The 18,282-nt window shown below is 34.3% G+C and overlaps 1 protein-coding gene across 5 annotated transcripts in view; it reads left to right on the forward strand.

The window, feature by feature from the left end:
* The window catches only part of Msh3 (mutS homolog 3), a 191,776-nt gene that overhangs the window by 53,829 nt on the left and 119,665 nt on the right, over positions 1-18,282 (forward strand). For all 5 annotated transcript variants that reach the window (XM_078044414.1, XM_078044417.1, XM_078044423.1 and 2 more), the window contains exons 9-10: positions 11,984-12,096; positions 15,156-15,270. In XM_078044414.1, the coding sequence (XP_077900540.1) occupies positions 11,984-12,096; positions 15,156-15,270 (228 nt within the window). The remainder of the gene's footprint in view (positions 1-11,983; positions 12,097-15,155; positions 15,271-18,282) is intronic.

Below are 18,282 nucleotides of genomic sequence, written 5' to 3' on the forward strand. Positions count from 1 at the left end.
TTGTACTTAATCTCTTAAAGCTCAGTTTACTCATTTTTAAAATTGAAGTGCTGCTGCCTGCCTCAAGAGAAGAAGGATTGTGGAACTTGTACTCATTTATTCATTTAGTTGTTCAGTGTGATACTACACAGATTGAGTACCTCTTCTGTACTAGGTACTGTTTCAGGCATTGGTACAGCAAAAATAAAACTGCTAAAAGACCCTGTGCTTGTGAATTCTAGTGAGGAATGCCATTTTACACTAGATGATTGAGATAGATGTCACTGAGAAGGTAACTTGAAGACCTGAGGAGGATGAAGATGTCATGTGGTTATCTAGGAAAGAACATTTTGGGCAGAAGGAAAGTAGCTGCAAAGTCCCTGCGGTAAGGCCTTAGCTGTGTTATTAGAGCAGAAGGAATGAAGGTGAGTGTAGGAATATATGAGGTTAGAGAAAGTGATTGGGCCAGATCAACATCTAATGTTTAAACCACTACCACTACCACCACCACCACTAGTACTACTACTGCTATTACTACTACTATACTACTACTGCTACTTCTTTTTACTTAGCCCTATTAAAAAAGCAGGTCTTCTGAGGGCAGGGGGTTTTATGTGATAGAGAATTCTGAATATGCAACTTGGAAATTCTTTTCCTGTTCATAGTGGGGAATGCGGAGCCACTGAAGGAATCAGAGAAGGAAAGTACAGCTCTCAGAGGAACCTTATGCAGGGGCTTGAGGGGTAGTATGTGGTAGATGTTCCATAAGTATCTGTTGAATATTTCTAAATGTTACTATTTTGTTATTCATTATGAGTCCAAAGAGTAATTGGTAGAAATGACTGTGAATGTTTAAAAAGCATTATATGGACTATTTTTTGGAATCATGTTGATTAATGAAAAATGCTAATTGTTTGCCCCACACTTATTTTTCAACTGCTTCCTGTTTTTTTTCCCCTAATTGTGGAAAATTCCTCAGTGCATTTTTATTTAGGAATTTTTTCGTCATGACTTATTTTTGATTCAAAGGTTGATTCTTAATTAAAAAATAATTTGTTTAAATGGAACATTTTTTATTATTTTATTTTGTGTCTAATTTCTATTACATTCCCTGACACTTATCTCTGTATTTTTTGGAATAATTTTTATTTATATATATTAAACATATAGAAAAATGCACAAGTCACACAGGCATAGTGCAGTAAATTTTTAAAAAGTGAATACACCTCTGTACACAGCATCCAGATCAAGAAATAGAGCATTGTGAATACCCCAGAAGCCTCCTTTGTGCCCTCCCTGACTTTTTTTTTTTTTTTTTTAGAACCAGGGGCTGAACCCAGGTTGCTTAACCACTGAGCTGCATCTCCAGCCCTTTTAAAGATATTTTATTTGAAAACAGGGTCTTGCTAAGTTGCTGAGGCCGACTTTGAACTCATGATCTTCCTGCCTTAACCTTTCCAGCTGCTGGAATAACAGGAGTGTGCCACCTCGCTTGGAATTTGTGGCCCCTTTCTGTCGTCACTGCTGTCCCTCAAAAATTCTACATATAAATTAATTTTTCCTGTTTTGATTTTTATATAAATGAAATTATATGGCATACACTATTTTCTGGCTTCTTATGTTTTTGAAATTAAAAAGTTATTCTCATTGCTGCCTGAATGTCCTAAATTGTGTATAATATGATGGGAATTTTGATCATTTTTCACTTGGTTGATTACCAATAATGCTCCTATAAACTTTCTTGTACTAGTCTTTTGGTAAATTTATGTTTGCACTTTTGTGAATGTAATTGCTAGATCATGGGATTTGTGTGATGTATTTATATTTAGCAGATATGGCCAGTTTTCCAAAGTCGTTTTACTTATACCCCAGCAGTATATCAAAATTCTACTTGTTTTACAGATGTGATATTGTCAGTTCTTTAGCTGTTCTCAGAGTGTGTATTGGTGTCTCTTTGTGGATTAATTTACATTTCACTCAAGACTCATGATAAGGACCCTTTTTTCCTTATGTTTATTGGCTGTTTTGTATCCTCTTGTGTTTCTCTAAGTTACCTGTTTTTCTACTGGGTTGTCAATTCTTTATTAATTTATGGGTATTCTGCTTATTTTCGCTATATGAGTGAATTAGTGGGATATGTTTGTTGATATTCTCCTTTTCTATAGCTTACATTTTTCATCCTATTTAAGAGTTAGATTATATACAGATATAGTGATTTCTTTAGTGTAGTCCAGTTGATCAGTGTTTTCTTCTTAAGTTTGTGCTTTTTGCACCTATTTTGATATCATAAATATATTCCTTTCTATTTCTCTTAGACACTGTGTTATTTTACTTTTACATGTAGATCTACTGTCCATGTGGAATTGACTTTTCAGTATGTTTTGAGATTGATTTCCTTTTCTTCCACATGAATGTCCAGTTGATCCGTTATCGTGTTATCACTTCACTGTTGCATTATAGTGACTGTATTAATTTCTGGATATTTAGTGTTATTGTTAAACTTATATAGTATTTTCTACTTGTTTATTGTTGTTCTATAAAATTCTAGTGAATTTAGTGTTTTGCCTTCATGCTAGTCATTTTGGGCTGCTCTAACAGAATATTGTAGTCTGGATGGCTCAAAAACAGAAGCTTATTTCTCATGGTTCTAGAGGCTGGGAAATTCAATATGAGGGTGCCAGCCTGGGTTCTGGTGAGGGCCTTCTTCTTGGTTTGTGGATGGCCATATTCTTGCTGTGTCTTCACAGAACAAAGCAGGAATAGAGGAAGCAAGCTTACTTCTGTCTCTTATGAGAGCACTGATCCCATTATGAGGATGTCACTCTCATGACCAAATTACCTCCCAGAAGCTCCAGCTCCAAATACAATCATATTGGGAATTAGGTTTCAACATGTAAGTTTTGGAGGGAGCACAAATACTCAGTTTGTAGTATAAATTCAGTGGCCTTGCTAAATTTGGATGGTGTGACTATAAAATATTCTCGATGTTTTTGTTTTTTTCTAGCCCCTGTACTTTTATTTTGTATTCTTACTTTACTAGCTACATCTTCTAGGTTGGCCCTGAGTTTGAGTAGATATTAGTATAGCAGTCATAGTCTTTTCCCTTTCAGACCTAGAATTTAGTGAGAATGTAGGCCAGGAAACACTAGCATAAATGCTATGCTGTCAAGTGCTGTGTGCTTAATTCTTTAAGTATAAACTTCAGAAATTTTAGTTACTTTTAATGGAGCTGCAGTACTCTCCTCTTATCTGCAATTTCACTTTTCATGAATTTTATTAACCACAGTCAACTGCAAACCAAACATAATAAATAGGTGACTTCTAAATTCTAGAAATAATTCATAACTTTTTAAAGAATATTCATTTTTTTAGTTGTAGTTGGACACAATACATTTTATTTTATTTATTTATTTTCATGTGAGGATCGAACCCAGGGCCTTGCACATGTTAGGCAAGCACTCTACCACTGAGCCACAACCCAGCCCAATTCATAAGTTTTTTTTTTTTTAAAGAGAGAGAGAGAGAGGAAGAGAGAATTTTTTTTAAATATTTATTTTTCAGTTTTTGGCGGACACAACATCGTTGTTTGTATGTGGTGCTGAGGATCGAACCCGGGCCACACGCATGCCAGGCGAGCGCACTACCGCTTGAGCCACATCCCCAGCCCAATTCATAAGTTTTAAATAACTTTTCTTATAGTATCTTGTTATAACTGTTCTATAGCTATTATTAGTCATTGTGGTTAATCTTACTATGACTGATTTGTAAGGTGAATTTATCATAGTTATGTATGTATTGGGGAAAACATAAGGTTTTAGGGTTTGCTGCTGTTTTTGATTTCAGGGGGTCTTGAAACGTTTTGCCCATGGATAATGAGGGAACAACTATATTTGAAATTGTCATATTTAACCTACTTCTTAAACTGAATATACTAAACATGCTTTGCTTTCTGGTAATTATTCAGGATTTAGGTCATCATTAAGATTATTAGTTATTTAAGTACACTATTATAGCCTATCTTCAATTTCTGTTACTTGTGACTCATCTCAATCCCCTAAGCTTTTGAGCTCTTCTTATATACCAACCTACTCTTAGACTCACCTTATAGTTTCAGGTCATACATATAATCAATTTTAAGATGTCGATGTCAGTATTATTCAGCTTTTAGATTCTGTATTAATTATTTTTGTCTCTAACCATGTTTTTAGTATCTTTCTTCCTTAACCTTTCTTATTTTCTATTTGTGCTTATAAGAGGAACAGAAATTCATTGTCATTATGATGAAACATTACTTTAACATCTGCCTTGTAAGCTATTAAAAATATTACTAGAATAGTGCTTCCAAGTTTATATGACCAAAGAAAAATTTTTACAGTTATTTCTGAGGTATTTGGTAAGTAAGACTATATATTTATGATGTTCAATAGCTTGATATATGTGTAATCATGAAATGAGTATGACAAATTAACTGACATGATTACTTCACAGTTACCTTTGTAATTTTGAGGTAAGAAAATTTAAGAAAATGTTAATATTTGATTATAATCACCAGACTATACCTACAAACCATAATTCTTCCTGACAAACTGAAGTTTGTCCTCTTTGACAAGCATCTCCCCATTCGCTGTCCTCTTGTACCTCCAGCCCCTGGCAACACCATTCTACTCACTGCTTCTATGAATTCAGTTTTTTTATGTTCTGTGTAAGTCTCTCCCCCCCACCCCGCCCTCTATATATATATGCCATATTTTATTTTGTTCTTCTGTAGATGAACACTTTGATTCCATACCTTAATATTTTAAATAGTGCTACAATGAACAGGTGAGTACATATATTTCTTCAAGCAACTGATTTCCTTTGGACACATACTCAGAAGTGAATTACAAGATTGTAGTGTAGTTCTATTTTTTAATATTTTGAAGAACCTCCGTGTACTTTTTTCCATGACTATTTCAATTTATATTCCCACTAGCATTGCTAGGGTTCCTTTTCTCTACATATTAGCTGATACATTTTTTTTGGCCTTTTTAATAATAGCCTTTCTAACAAGCGTGAGATGATGTTTCATTGTGATTTTTGATTTGCATTTTCCTGATAATTAGCAATGTTGAGCATTTTCACATATGGCCATTTGCATGTTATGTTTTGAAAAATGTCTATTTGGGTCCTTTTCTTGTTTTTTTAAATCTGGTTAATTGTTTTTTCTTACTATTGAGTTGTTTGTGTCCCTTATATATCAAAATACTTATAAATTCAGAGCAATTGGTAGTTACCTATGAGATAAAATGAACTTTTAAAGAAGTAAAAAGTGGTTTCAGAGGTAATTAAATTTAGGAAAACCTAGTAAAACTATAATGGTTTACATTTGTGTTATTTGAAAGAAATTTAAAATATGATACAAATGTAGGAAAGAGTATGATACAAATATAGCAGAAAGCCCTGGGACCATCATCCAGGGCAAGAAGGGAATGTGCTTCTCCCTGTCACAGCCCTGGGTAACCGTGATTCTGACTTTTCATTGTTATCACTTTCCTAATTTTCTTTGTAGTTTTGTCACCTGACTGTATACCCCTACAGTTTAGTTTTGCCAGTTTCTTTTTAAAGTGTCTTTTACAATCTCATTTTATCTATGGATTCCTTCTCTATCTCTTGCTAAATAAACTCAATTGTTTTTCCTATGGAATTTTCCACAGTCTCGATTTTGATGGTTGCATCTTTCTAGAGTTTAACCTGCTCCTCTTTATTTTCTGTAAGTTGGTAGTTGAATTGAGAGGCTTGGTTGGTTTTGGATTCTTGTGGAGGAAAAGCAAGACTACTTTACAGATTGCCTTCTAATGGAAAAATATAATACTTAGTGATTGTCTCTTTTTGTGAATTGAGTAGCTGGTTATACTTGCTGGTAATTAACTAGTTTTGCTTTTTAAAGTATCATTATGGACTCATAAGTCCATAATGAGTTTTGATTCATGGTGGTTGCCATTCATCCTGATGCTCAGATCAGCCAATAATTGGGTAATGAGAGCCTCTTCAAGTTGGTTTCTATGTCATTTTGCCATGACCCTAGTATTAGTTCTTTTGCTTTTTTGTGTAATAGGATAGTCTAGGCTTTCTTAAATGTTTTTTATCCCATTCCTAGAATTAGTCATTTCTCTAATAAGCCCTTTAAGTAGGAAAAAGTATTTGAAAATGATAGTCCTTATAATAGGACACTCCTTATTTATTGGTTATTATTCCTAGGCCTCTTTAGTGGGAAAATGTAGGATATAAGCATATTTTATAGATAAATAATACAAAGAGTTCAAAAATACTTCTGATTCAAACTTAGGGCTAATGGGTTTTTACTTCTTCAGTCTTACATCTCTATCTCCTTTTTCTACACTGGGGTCCTTATGTAAGTACTCTATCTAGTTCTATTACTAGAATATCAGATACTTAATATCCTTTATTTCACATATAACATTTTCAGTGTAATAATACAAATATGAGCACAAATAGTGTAGATTACTGAAAAAGGTAAAAGCATGCTCTTCCATTTCTTTCTTATGTCTTGGTTGTAATGTATCTGCTCTGACAGTGCATGTGCCCTTTGCATGCAGTGCCTTTTTCCTTACAGTCTTCATTACATCTTCATTGAGTTCTTCAAGCAAATGTGCATTAAATCCTTATCACCCAATTCTTATGTCTCTCTAATCATTTTGTTTAACTGAAATTCATTTTCTAGAAAAGTAGTTCTTAAACCCTTGTGTGTGTTAGAATTACCTGGAAGATTTGTGTGTCAGTCAGCCTTCTATAGCTATGACCAAAATACCTGACAAGAACAACCTAGAGGAGGAAAAGTTTATTTTGGGCTCACAGTTTCAAAGGTGAGGCTGATCCTATTACTCTTGGCCTGAGGTAAGGGAGAGTTTAATGTCAGAAGGACATGGCAGAGGAAAGCTGTTAGTTTATGGCAGCTTGGCAGCTGGGAAGTTAGAGTGAGGAGAGGGAAGGAGGGCCGGGGTGGAAGAGAGAAGGAGAGAGAAGGGAGTTAGGGGCAAAATATAATGCCCAAGGTCACTCCCATAGTGACCTACTTCCTCTAGCCATACCCCACCTGCCTACAGTTTACCACATAATCAGTCCATTCAGATTATTAATCCATCAGTGGACTAATCCACTGATTAGGTTACAGCTCTCATAATCTGATCATTTTACCTCTGAACTCTCCTACATTGCTACACGAGCTTTTGGCAGGATACCTTATATCCAAATCATAATAGCTCATTAAAGTACTGAGTGCTGTGTCTCTCCACTCCCTGAGATTCTCTGATATAGTGTGGGGGGATAGGGCCTGTAAATTCACATTTTTGACAAGATCCAGGTAGCAATGAAGCTACTGATCTGTTGACTGCACTTTACCATTGCTTTTGCCTTTTTGCATGAAAAGTAGGAAGGCCAGATAGAAAATTCTAGTTTGTTTCTTTGTCTTAGTATGTTACTGTTATTTTCTAGCATAGAACATTGCTAGAAAAGTCTGGCCGTTTTTCTTTATTTTATAAATGATTTCTCCTTTTGGGTGGATATAATTTTCCAGTTTATTTTTTTATGGTGGTCATTCTGGGTTGATTTCCCCAAATTTTCTACCGTATGCTTTCAAATGCTTTTTTCTACTTCTTTGCTTTGCCCTTCTCTTCAACTTTGAGTCTTAGAAGCACTTTTTATACAGTTTTAGATCTTTTGGCTCTTTTCTGTAGTTTTTACTTTCAATCTTTTTAGTTTTCATTTTTATTCCTTTTTGACAATTTTTTCGTCTTCATTTTCTGTTTTATTATTTGTAGCATTTATTCAGTTTTGTTTTCCTTCCAGTCAGTCCTTCATTTCTGAGATGATTTTTTTCTTTTGTGTCTAATTTTTCTTTATCAGTTTATTTCTAAGTTGTTATTTTTTAATCCAACTTGTTTTTGTAATGATTTTTTGTTATGGCTATGGACATCTGCATCTGACATACTTCTTTTGTTTGTGGATATATTATTCTGCTTATTCTCCTTTTTGACCTTGATCCTTTTCTGTTACTTACTTTATGTGACAGTAGTTTTCTTGAACTGTCAGAAGAAAAGCATGGCTCAAATAGCTTTTTCTAACTTCCTTGCTATAGAAGTGTTTTTTTTTTTAAACTTCAGGTGCGAGGTGCTATTTATAAACCATATAGTTTACATTGTAAGTATAGAGTTTGAATTGTAATAACTCTACTAATTATCGTCACCATCACAGTGAAAGTATGGAGCAATGCTTTTACCCCAATAAACTTTTTCAAGCCATTTTGCAGTTGGTCCCCTTCCTTTGCAACTGGCCCCAGGCAATTATTAATTTTTGTCCATTTTGCCTTTTCTAGAATTTCAGATATATTGAATCTTACAGCATATAGTCGTTTTGGTTTGATTTCTTTCCTTAGTGTAATGTTTTTGGAATTTGTTCATTTGCCATATTTGAAAATGTAGCAGCTCACATCTTCCACCTTCACCCTGTTGCCCTGAACCCCTCACTTTGGGTTCTATTCACATGAGACTCTCTTCAAAGTGTGCTTTGTGCAGTTTTGTGAGTTCATATGGCCTAGTAGTCTCTCCACACCTTCATGTGGATTCCTTATTATCAGTCAGTACACAGCTTCCACCCTTAGCTTCAGGTCTCAGAATGTCTTGCTGTACTTTCTCATGAGCACCCAGTTGCTATTTTGTGGAGGCCCTGTTTTCTTACTGTTAGATTCCCTGTTGCTTCTCCCATAGGGCTATGGATAGCAGTGTGTCTTGTTGTCTTGTTCATCCTCACCTGCTTGCATTTTGAGTTCTTAGGGATATCTTTAAATGCAGTTATATTGTATATATTATCTATGGACTTATGTTTGACTATTCAATTCTCTGTTTGCATGGTAGGATGGAGGGAGACTAAAATATGTTGTTTTGAATGTAAGAAGACAAAATTGAGTAATAACATTTTTATTATATAAAGTAGCAAAAATATTATAAATATTTCTTGAATTTATAAAATGATGCATCCATTTCTACTTATAGTATTGAGGAAGGAGGGAATGTGTTGTTTTGTGATGTGGCATATCCATTTATATCTTTTTGAATTTTTATACATGTCTACCACATTATTGTTTATTATTTTATTATATATATACCAAGTATGGAAACCCGACTCTTGGGTACTATATGTCCACATCAAAATTTATGTGTTTTTGTTAATTTGTTTTTGACAAGTAGAAACAAATATAAAAAAGCTTTTGGTTTTATAGTCATAAATCTTCCTTTTAGAGTATTAACTTTGGGCTGGGGTTGTACCTCAGTGGCAGAGTGCTTGCCTAGCACATGTGAGGCACTGGGTTCGAATCTCAGCATCACATCAATCAATCAATAAACAAAATAAAGGTATAGAATATTAACCTAGTTGTTAAGCATAAAAAAGTATTATACTATTGTTTATTTAGTACAAGACATTGTAGTTGAAATTTTAAACCAAATCATAGAATATCCTTGTTCAGAAGAAAAATTGTAAAAAAAATAGAAAAAATAAAACTTAGTTTAGCATGGTGCTAGGGATTATTTCAAGACTTCCTTAAATTTTGTGTAAGGAGCCAAAGAAGAAAATTAGGTAACTTAAAAGAGCATCTTAATGTTGATGTTTTCTAACATCTAGTAATCTAGTTTTATTTTTATAAATATTTTCATATTTTTAGAGATACCGATATTACTATACAAAAGAAAGGCTTGTAAGGCAATTATAGATAATTCTTTCCTGTCATCTAGTTTCTATTATGTTATTTACTCTTAATTTTATCAATCCAGGTCATTAAGCATCACTGTGCTTCAGTGTGACTTATCTGATATTGGGCCCAAAACAATGAGGGTTTGTTTCAAGCAAAGACAACAGAGAAATGTGTATATATTAGGAGTGAGCAGAATAAAAGTATTATATTTATTGAATATAATAAATGTCAGAGATGTGTAAAACCTTCATGGAGAAAGTTGTAGCACATATCTCAGATACTGATACCAAGCCATGGATATGGAGACACTGTGGTACTGTTATAGAGATGGATAAAAAGATTAGCAGAACAGGATCTAGAAGCCAGAAACAAGCCACCCTAGAGAGTAATATGAGATACTGTAGAGGTAGCATCATAAATCAGTAGGGAAAGATGTAATGTTGTATTAGTGGTGCTTTGATCATAAAGTAATCATATGGAAAATCAAATTGTATTTCTAACTGCACAACATCTGCAAAAATAAATTCAAGTAAATTAAATTTAAAAATCAAATATTGTTTTACTAGAAAATGTAAGAAATATTGGAATACTTAGAGTTATTTATTGTTGTTATTTTAGAGTTGGGTCTTGTTGTGTTGTCTAGACTAGTCTCAGGTGATCCTACTGCTTTAGCTCCCCAACTTAGGAGTATTTAAAATAAAATATTTTTGGGGCTGGGGATGTGGCTCAAGCGGTAGCGCGCTCGCCTAGCATGCGTGCGGCCCGGGTTCGATCCTCAGCAGCACCACATACCAACAAAGATGTTGTGTCCGCCAAGAACTAAGAAAAAATAAATAAATGTTAAAATTCTCTCTCTCTCTCTCTCTCTCTCTCTCTGTCCCCCTCTCTCTCTCACTCTCTCTTTAAAAAAAAAAAAAAAAAAAAAAAAAAAAAAAAAAAAATAAAATAAAATATTTTAAAAATATATGCCAGTCTTTATGTATAAATTATAGAAATGAAACATTGAGTGCAAAATCAAGTTGCATAGTTATAATAAAGTACCACTCATAAAATTGAAGACATGAAATAATATAATATGTTGTAAAGTGTAAAAGTGTACATGGTAATAATATACATCAAATTCAAGATAGCGTTGCTTGTGAAAATGATAGATGAATATGGTTAGAGAGAGAGATGTGAAGGCTGCAGCTGTATTGAATATTTTATTATTTTTAAATAAAAATGTTTTCAAGTAACATGACAAACTTAACACCAAATGACTATCAAACAAAAAAAATGGTTGAATAAATAATGGCATTTATGTACTATGAAATATTTTCTGACCATTCAAAAGAATGAGTTGTAGATAAGTCACCTTATAGGTGACTTATTGCTTAGCAAAGAAAAGAAGTTTCAGAAAAGGTGTATAAAGGCATCTCGTTCTTAGAAGATATATGACATGTATGATATGAAAGTGTATGATCTATTTCTGTATCTGTTCATATGAACAGGAAAAAATATGGAAGACTTCATTGTAGTCTGTGTAAACAGACTGTGTAAACATCTGATAACAGCTGAGGGAGTGAGGTGAGAAAAAAGGAGAAGAGAAAGAGGAGGGAATTTGGAATCAAGAAAAATAGAAACTGAAAAAGCACAGCGCAGCATGGATAGTGTGATTTTTTTTTTTTTAAATGCTCGTGTTTAAATTTTTGTTTATGTTTTTAAAAACATAGAACCAAGTTATTAAAAGATTGAGAGTTAACTTGATGGGAATTTATTATATTTGACTGGAGCTATGGTAAAAATGGACTTAGCAAAATGTAAACCAGAGATACCCTTCAAAGACTGCATTAGTCAGTGCTATGTTCTGTTTCTAGAGACTCTAAACAAATAATGTAATCAAATTAAAGTGCTTTTCAGTTTTTTCCCTTCATACTTATTGACACAACTCATCCTAATTTCAGCTAGTTCTTCTTTTTGATAATAACAGATATAAAGTCATTATATCTCACATAGTGTATTAGGTGATAAAAAAATAAGAGTAGATAAAAAGTAATAATTAAGTCATTTTTATGAAATGGGGACTTTCACAGGGAAACTTTAGATCTTATTCTTTCTCCCTTTCTGTCTTCAATGTGGAGGTGAATAAGGAATGAATCTATTTCATTTTTCAGGGGTGGCCAAGCCAAGGTCTTAATACAGATAGAGATTAGCAAAATGTAAACCAGAGATACCCTTGCTAATGGATACTTCTTTGAAATTTTCATTTTTCCCTTTCAGCATGCGGGATGACAGAATTCGAGTAGAAAGAATGGATAAAGTTTATTTTGAATACAGCCATGCTTTCCAGGCGGTTACGGAATTTTATTCAAAAGTTGTAGATGACATCAAAGGTAAATATTTTATACATTTTAGCAATGTGTCCTCAAATTGTACTGATTTGAGATTTGGATAAAGATGTGAGTATGACCTTCAATTTAATGACAGCTAGGTAATGACCAGAAATAGAGGGAGAGGCTGAGGGAAGAGCTCCTTTACTTGAGCTCATGAAGAACACCACTGTAGCATTTCCCTCCTCAGTTGTAACCATTTAATTACTTGCATATTAATTGGAGTAATGAGAGTTGGTGACCCACTTTTCTTTTCACTCATCTTTAAAGATGGCCTATTATTATCCTACAATTTTACAAAATGTTTAGATAAATATTCTCATGTAGGCTAGTGTTTTCAAAGATTGGTTGCTAGAATTAAAATACACTAGTGACAGGGTCTAAATATGTTAGGTAACCATTACTTGTCTAATTCACATCTCCTCTGTCATTAGTGCTTAATTTTGTCTGTAACCTTCAGTCCTGCCATTTCAGTTATGTTAGGGGCCATTTTATGGATGGCAAGGTGAATAGACATTCTTCCTTGACATAGATTTGGCCTTTCTCCAGTCCTCACTGGACCCCGTACTGACAAGACTTACTCTTGTCCCAAGTTGCGGAGCTTTCATCATCAGCTCTTACTCCTAACCCCCACTTAAGCTGCAGTGTTGTGTTAGCATTTCCTTCCACTTGGACCATTAATGTCTGTTAGTGTATCCCTTATAATCTCATGTTTTGGCTAAATTGAATCAGGTGTCTCAGGTTGTATCCCTCTTCCAACATCAGGATGCAGTATCATCAAGGATACCATAATCCACTCTAGGCATCAGATTCACTTGAAGGACATGGGCAAGAAAACAGCCTGCTTATGGAATATGTATTCCTCTTGGTGGGATTCCTACTCACAGTAGTCTTTGCAGTAGTCCATCGTGCCATTGGGAGCTTAAGTTCTCTTTCTTCACAAGGAGACTCATATCTGGTGGGCACAAGAGCCATCCTGGCTTAAAGCGCCATACTATCCAGGTGTCTCCTTCTCTTGCTGGAGTCTCTGCAAAGGACATAGGTTATAAAAATCATTGTAATCAGGAAAGATCAGTACTCTGGAGTTGAGTATTTATAATTCTTCCCAGGCTAGATGTAACTCAATAATTTCAAGTTAATGCTACCTCATAGTGCATTGGCACTCCTTCTTATCAAGTTTCTAGGGGAGCAAAGCTAGAAAGTTACAAGAAAATCAGCTTTCAGTAGAAGGCAAAAGAGTGTTGTTAGCTCTCTGTTTTTTTTTTTTTAAAGAGAGAGTGAGAGAGGAGAGAGAGAGAGAGAGAAAATTTTTTAATATTTATTTTTTTTAATTCTCGGCGGACACAACATCTTTGTTGGTATGTGGTGCTGAGGATCAAACCCGGGTCGCACGCATGCCAGGCGAGCGCGCTACCGCTTGAGCCACATCCCCAGCCCCAGCTCTCTGTTTATACCTTGGTTTTGTAAACAGCTATCATTAAAAATAATAAGATATTATATATAGTAATACAAAATTTTGTAGAAAATATTTGGAATAATTTTTTAATTTTTCTTTAAAAATTTAAAAAATTAAGTTTAAAGTTTAAATTTAAAAAGGTAAATTCTTTTAAAATTTCCTTAATAAAAATTTAAAAAATGCTTATTGCCAAAAGTCAAACAGTTGTTTGTAAAGGAAAACGTAGAGCTGGAGATGGAACTCAATGGCAGAACACTTGCATAGCATGTATAAGGCCTTGGGTTCCATCTCCATGAAAAGAAATAGAAAAAGAAAAAAGTAGAAGTTTATGCCCTCAATCTTGTCCCCTGCCCTTGCCACTTATGTGACTGAAGGGTAATCCTTAACAATTTGGCTTAAGAATTGTTGTATGAGTAAATCTACCTGTATATACATACACATTCATAGTTTAAGTTAGTGTGTCAGAAGGTGACACATTCTAAAAAGAAAACGAGGCATGGAAGGGTGTTGGAATTTTAAATTGACTGGTAAAGGAGGGCCTCTCTGAGAAGATGGTACTTGAAAAAGATGAACAAAGAAGAAGTTAAGGGAAAAGCTATGTGAAGGAACAGTATTTCAGGCAGAAGCAACAGTAAGTACAAAATGTCTTAATGTGGGAGGGCACCTGACATGTTTAAGGAATAGCAAAGAGTCTGTACACTGAAACAGTATCTGAGGGGGAGAGTATTAGGAAGTGAGCTGAGCAGTAGGAAGGAGTCAGAGAGTAGGTCCCAGAGGGCTTTGGAGGTCACTGGACTTCTACTGTCAGTGAGTAGGGGGATGTTGGAGGATTTTGAGAGGTAGTCTAATGATCTGAAGCACATTTAAAAAAAGATTCCTTCAGCAGCCATATTGACTACTTGCAGGGTACAAGATGAGGCAAGGAGACTAGAAAAGAAGCTTGTGTAATATTTGTAGTGAGAGATTAGGATGATCATACAACCTACCCTTAGCAATATGTTTTGGATCGCCTTCTGTATCTGTTCAAATAGCTGTAAGTCATTCCTTTTAGTAGGTACATAGTAATTTGGATTTACCAAAATTTATTCAACTCTTACCCCTATGGATGTTTATTTAGCTGGTCTCTAGTCCCCTCCCCCTCCCCGACTCCTTGTATACACATCATGGGATATTTCTGATCCAGAGAGTTGAACATTTTACATTTTGAAAAAATGATCTGTTCTCCAACAAAAGATTCATTCCACCATTAGAAAATGCCCTTGTTGGGCTGGGGCTGCAGCTCAGTGGCAGAGAGCTTGCCTAGCATGTGTGAGGCATTGGGTTTGATCCTTAGCACCAAATAAAAATAAACAAATAAAGGCATTCTGTCCATCTGCAGCTACAAAAAAGAAAGAAAGCGAGAAAGAAGGAAGAAGGAAGGAAAAAAGAAGAAAAATGCCCTTGTTTCCATGCCATAGTTTTTGTAATCACATTTTTTCAGAGGGCAAGTTGAAAAGATACTGTCTAAATGATGATTTCAATTTATATAAAACAAATTTTATATAACTTAAAATTTATTTTTAATAGTAGTAACAATGTTAATGAGGTTATATATTGTGTTGTTTAGATTCTCAAAGTTTTTCTGGCATCATTAACTTGGATAAGCCTGTGATTTGCTCTTTGGCTGCCATCATAAGATATCTCAAAGAATTTAACTTGGAAAAAATGCTCTCTACACCTGAGTAAGTACTTTCTCAAAAGTCAAATAAAAGAAAGAAAGAAAGTAGAGATCATATTAAAGACATTTTATAAATAGAATTTGGTAAATATACTCAAGAATTTTACCTGCTACTGACAGAATATCCTACTAGAGTACAAGGATGAACTGTTTGGTATTGTTGTTGAAGAATAATAACAAATATTAATAAAAATACTGTTAGGCTGGGTGTGGTGGAGCACTCCTATAATCCTAGCTACTTAGGAGGTTGAGGCAGGAGGATCATAAGTTCAAGATCAGCCTGGGCAATTTAGTGAGATCCTTTCTCAAAATAAAAAGAGCTGGAGATGTAGCTCAGAGTTAGGGCCTAGCATGCACAAGGGTTCAATGCCTAGCACCTTTCCCCCTATACACATGCAAAAATATTGATAGAATTCTGTCGTTATATTCATGATAGCTATTTGATATATTTTTACCTATAAAACTGTGTTAATATAGTTCATGCTAACTATATTAAGAAAATATTAAAAAGCACTCATAAAAATCACCACTCTTCTAATTCTTGGTTTCAGTTCTTATTTTATAGACCATAAAGTTGAAGATAAAAGGGTCAACTACTAACACAGACAGTGTTTTACAAGAGCAGTTAGCTTTGTAAGTTTCAGAAATTCCAAAGCTGACAATTGACGTTTTGGACAAATACTAGCTTAATCAGAGGTTGATGGGGAGAGTGGAAAAAAAGGCAGGTACCCTTGGAATATCATGATGTCTTTGCTGTGTGTTTTCCTGGGTGGTGTTTAATATCGGATTATCACTTATCTGGAAAAGTTTTGTCCTATTTACAAACAAAAATGGCCACCAATAGGAAATTTGATTTATTGTGTCACATTTACGAAATGTAATTTTACACAGCAATGAAAATGATTGAACCACATGGTCAATATTAAAATTTTCATTAGCAGTATACTGAGCCAAAATCAAGTTGCTGAAGCACACAGCCCATACATTATATGAAATTAGAAACATCTAAAACAGAACACAGACATATTTAGGGAAGGTATAAAGACATGTATGGACATGAACAACAAATTGAGAAGAGTGGTTTCCTACAGTGAGAAGGAAGGAAAATGACAATGGTTGGCAGGAGAAATGCATAGTGGAGTTCTTATGAATTTGTTTTTAACCTAAGTGTTCTATTAGCCTATATACATTTTAATGTGACTAAAATATTTTATTAAAAATAGTAGCAGCCTTATATTTTATGTCATTAAATTCAACTTTGAGCTCTAAAAACATTAAAAAAAAAATCCATCTGTATGGCTGATTGTGTTGGATCCTTAAAGAATAGGTGATAAGCCACCTACCATTTGATTTGTTCTTGATAGAAAGCCTCTAAGTAAGTCAAGTCAAATTAGTGACCTAGCTTGCCTGTTACGATTTGTGTTTCTGTCCCTACATCATCAAACAAAAAAGTATTACCACAGGAATAAAGAAACCAACTTTGTTATTTTTAAGTTAAGCTCTGATGTGTTTAGAAGTAGTTGAATTTGGGGCTGAAAGATTGTATCATCGTAAAGATATCACTAAATATTAATAAAATCTAATATGTCTGTGTGTACTGAAATTTATAAAGCTTATTTTTAAATGACCTGAAGGCAAATCTCTTGATTTAATTGGGTGAAACTGAAGTTCTCTCCACACATGTTTGGTGGTGGTGTTTGTTGTAGGATGATCAGGAAACTGGCTCTGCTGGTGGCTATATGTCTACCTGCTGGATAATTCCATAAGCCAGAGTCAAAAAAGACATGAAATGCTCCAGAGTAAAAGATCCCCACTTTGTGTATATTTCCAGAACTTCGTAGGTAATCAGTAAGTGTAGAATTAATGAAAAAAGGAAGGAATTCCTTATCCTGGAGGGTAGACTTGATTGGAAATTGCAAAATGTCATTGGAATTAGAATTCAAGATTAAAATGATGGTAACCAAACTGGTACTGTTGTTTTGTTTAAAAGTGATTACGTTTTATAGGTGACATGTAATTTTACTCAGAAGATAATTCCAAAAATGTAATTCAGCAATACTTATATTTTGGAAAAAGAAGAAATTCTTACAGTGATTACTTTGGGAAAGTAAATATTCTCCTTGTGTGTGAAATTCAGTTGTATAATCACATATTATGCTGCTGAACTTTTCAACTTTTGGTTCAATAGCAGTGTTATTAGGGGAAAAATAAATTTAACTTGAGTTTCTTTTTTTGGTAAATGCTTTTATGAAAATTGCAGCATATATCATGAAAATCTTAATATGCATTTATTTAAAGATCTTGTGCCTTTACAGTGGAATTTAAGGTAGTTTGAGAAAATGCACCATGTCAGGAATTGTTCCTGAGAATAGGTAAAGAGAGGGTTTATTTAAAAAGACAAATTTTGAGGTTTAAAATTGTTTTGAGATTTTAGGTAGGTTTGTTCCAGAGCAAAATAGTATAATAGAATTAAATAATATAAGAGGAATATTAGTTATTGCTACAGTTTGGATGTTGAATGTGTCCCCCAAAGGTTCATGTGTTAAAGGCTTGGTCCCTTGCCCATGGTGCTGTCGAGAGATGGTAGGACCTTTTAGATGTGGGAGGAAGTTCATCAGGGTGTGCCCTTGAAGGGAATACTGGACATACCCTTGGCCTCTCCCTCTTTGTCTCTATGCTTCTGGGACCCTGTGCAGTGAGCAGCTTCCTCTGCCATGTATTCCTTGCCATGATGTTCTCACCCAAAGGCAATGAATCCAAGTGACCATAGACTGAAACCCCTTAAACTGTGAGCCAAAATAAACCTTTCTTCTTTATAAGTTTATTATCTTATGTTTTTTTCATAGTAATAGAAGGCTGATGTAGTTATTGTGACAGTACTAATCTGATTCCTAAACTTATGAAATTCAAAGGAATTGGCTTATTTCTTGTTGGAAATGATTTTTTTTTTTGTCATTTTGGATGACTTTTATTAAGATTGGTTTAGTCAGAACTTCAAGGAGGCTCTGGAAATTTT

Source organism: Ictidomys tridecemlineatus, chromosome 1, assembly GCF_052094955.1.
Source record: "Ictidomys tridecemlineatus isolate mIctTri1 chromosome 1, mIctTri1.hap1, whole genome shotgun sequence".
In the NCBI taxonomy this organism is placed as follows: Eukaryota; Metazoa; Chordata; class Mammalia; order Rodentia; family Sciuridae; genus Ictidomys; species Ictidomys tridecemlineatus.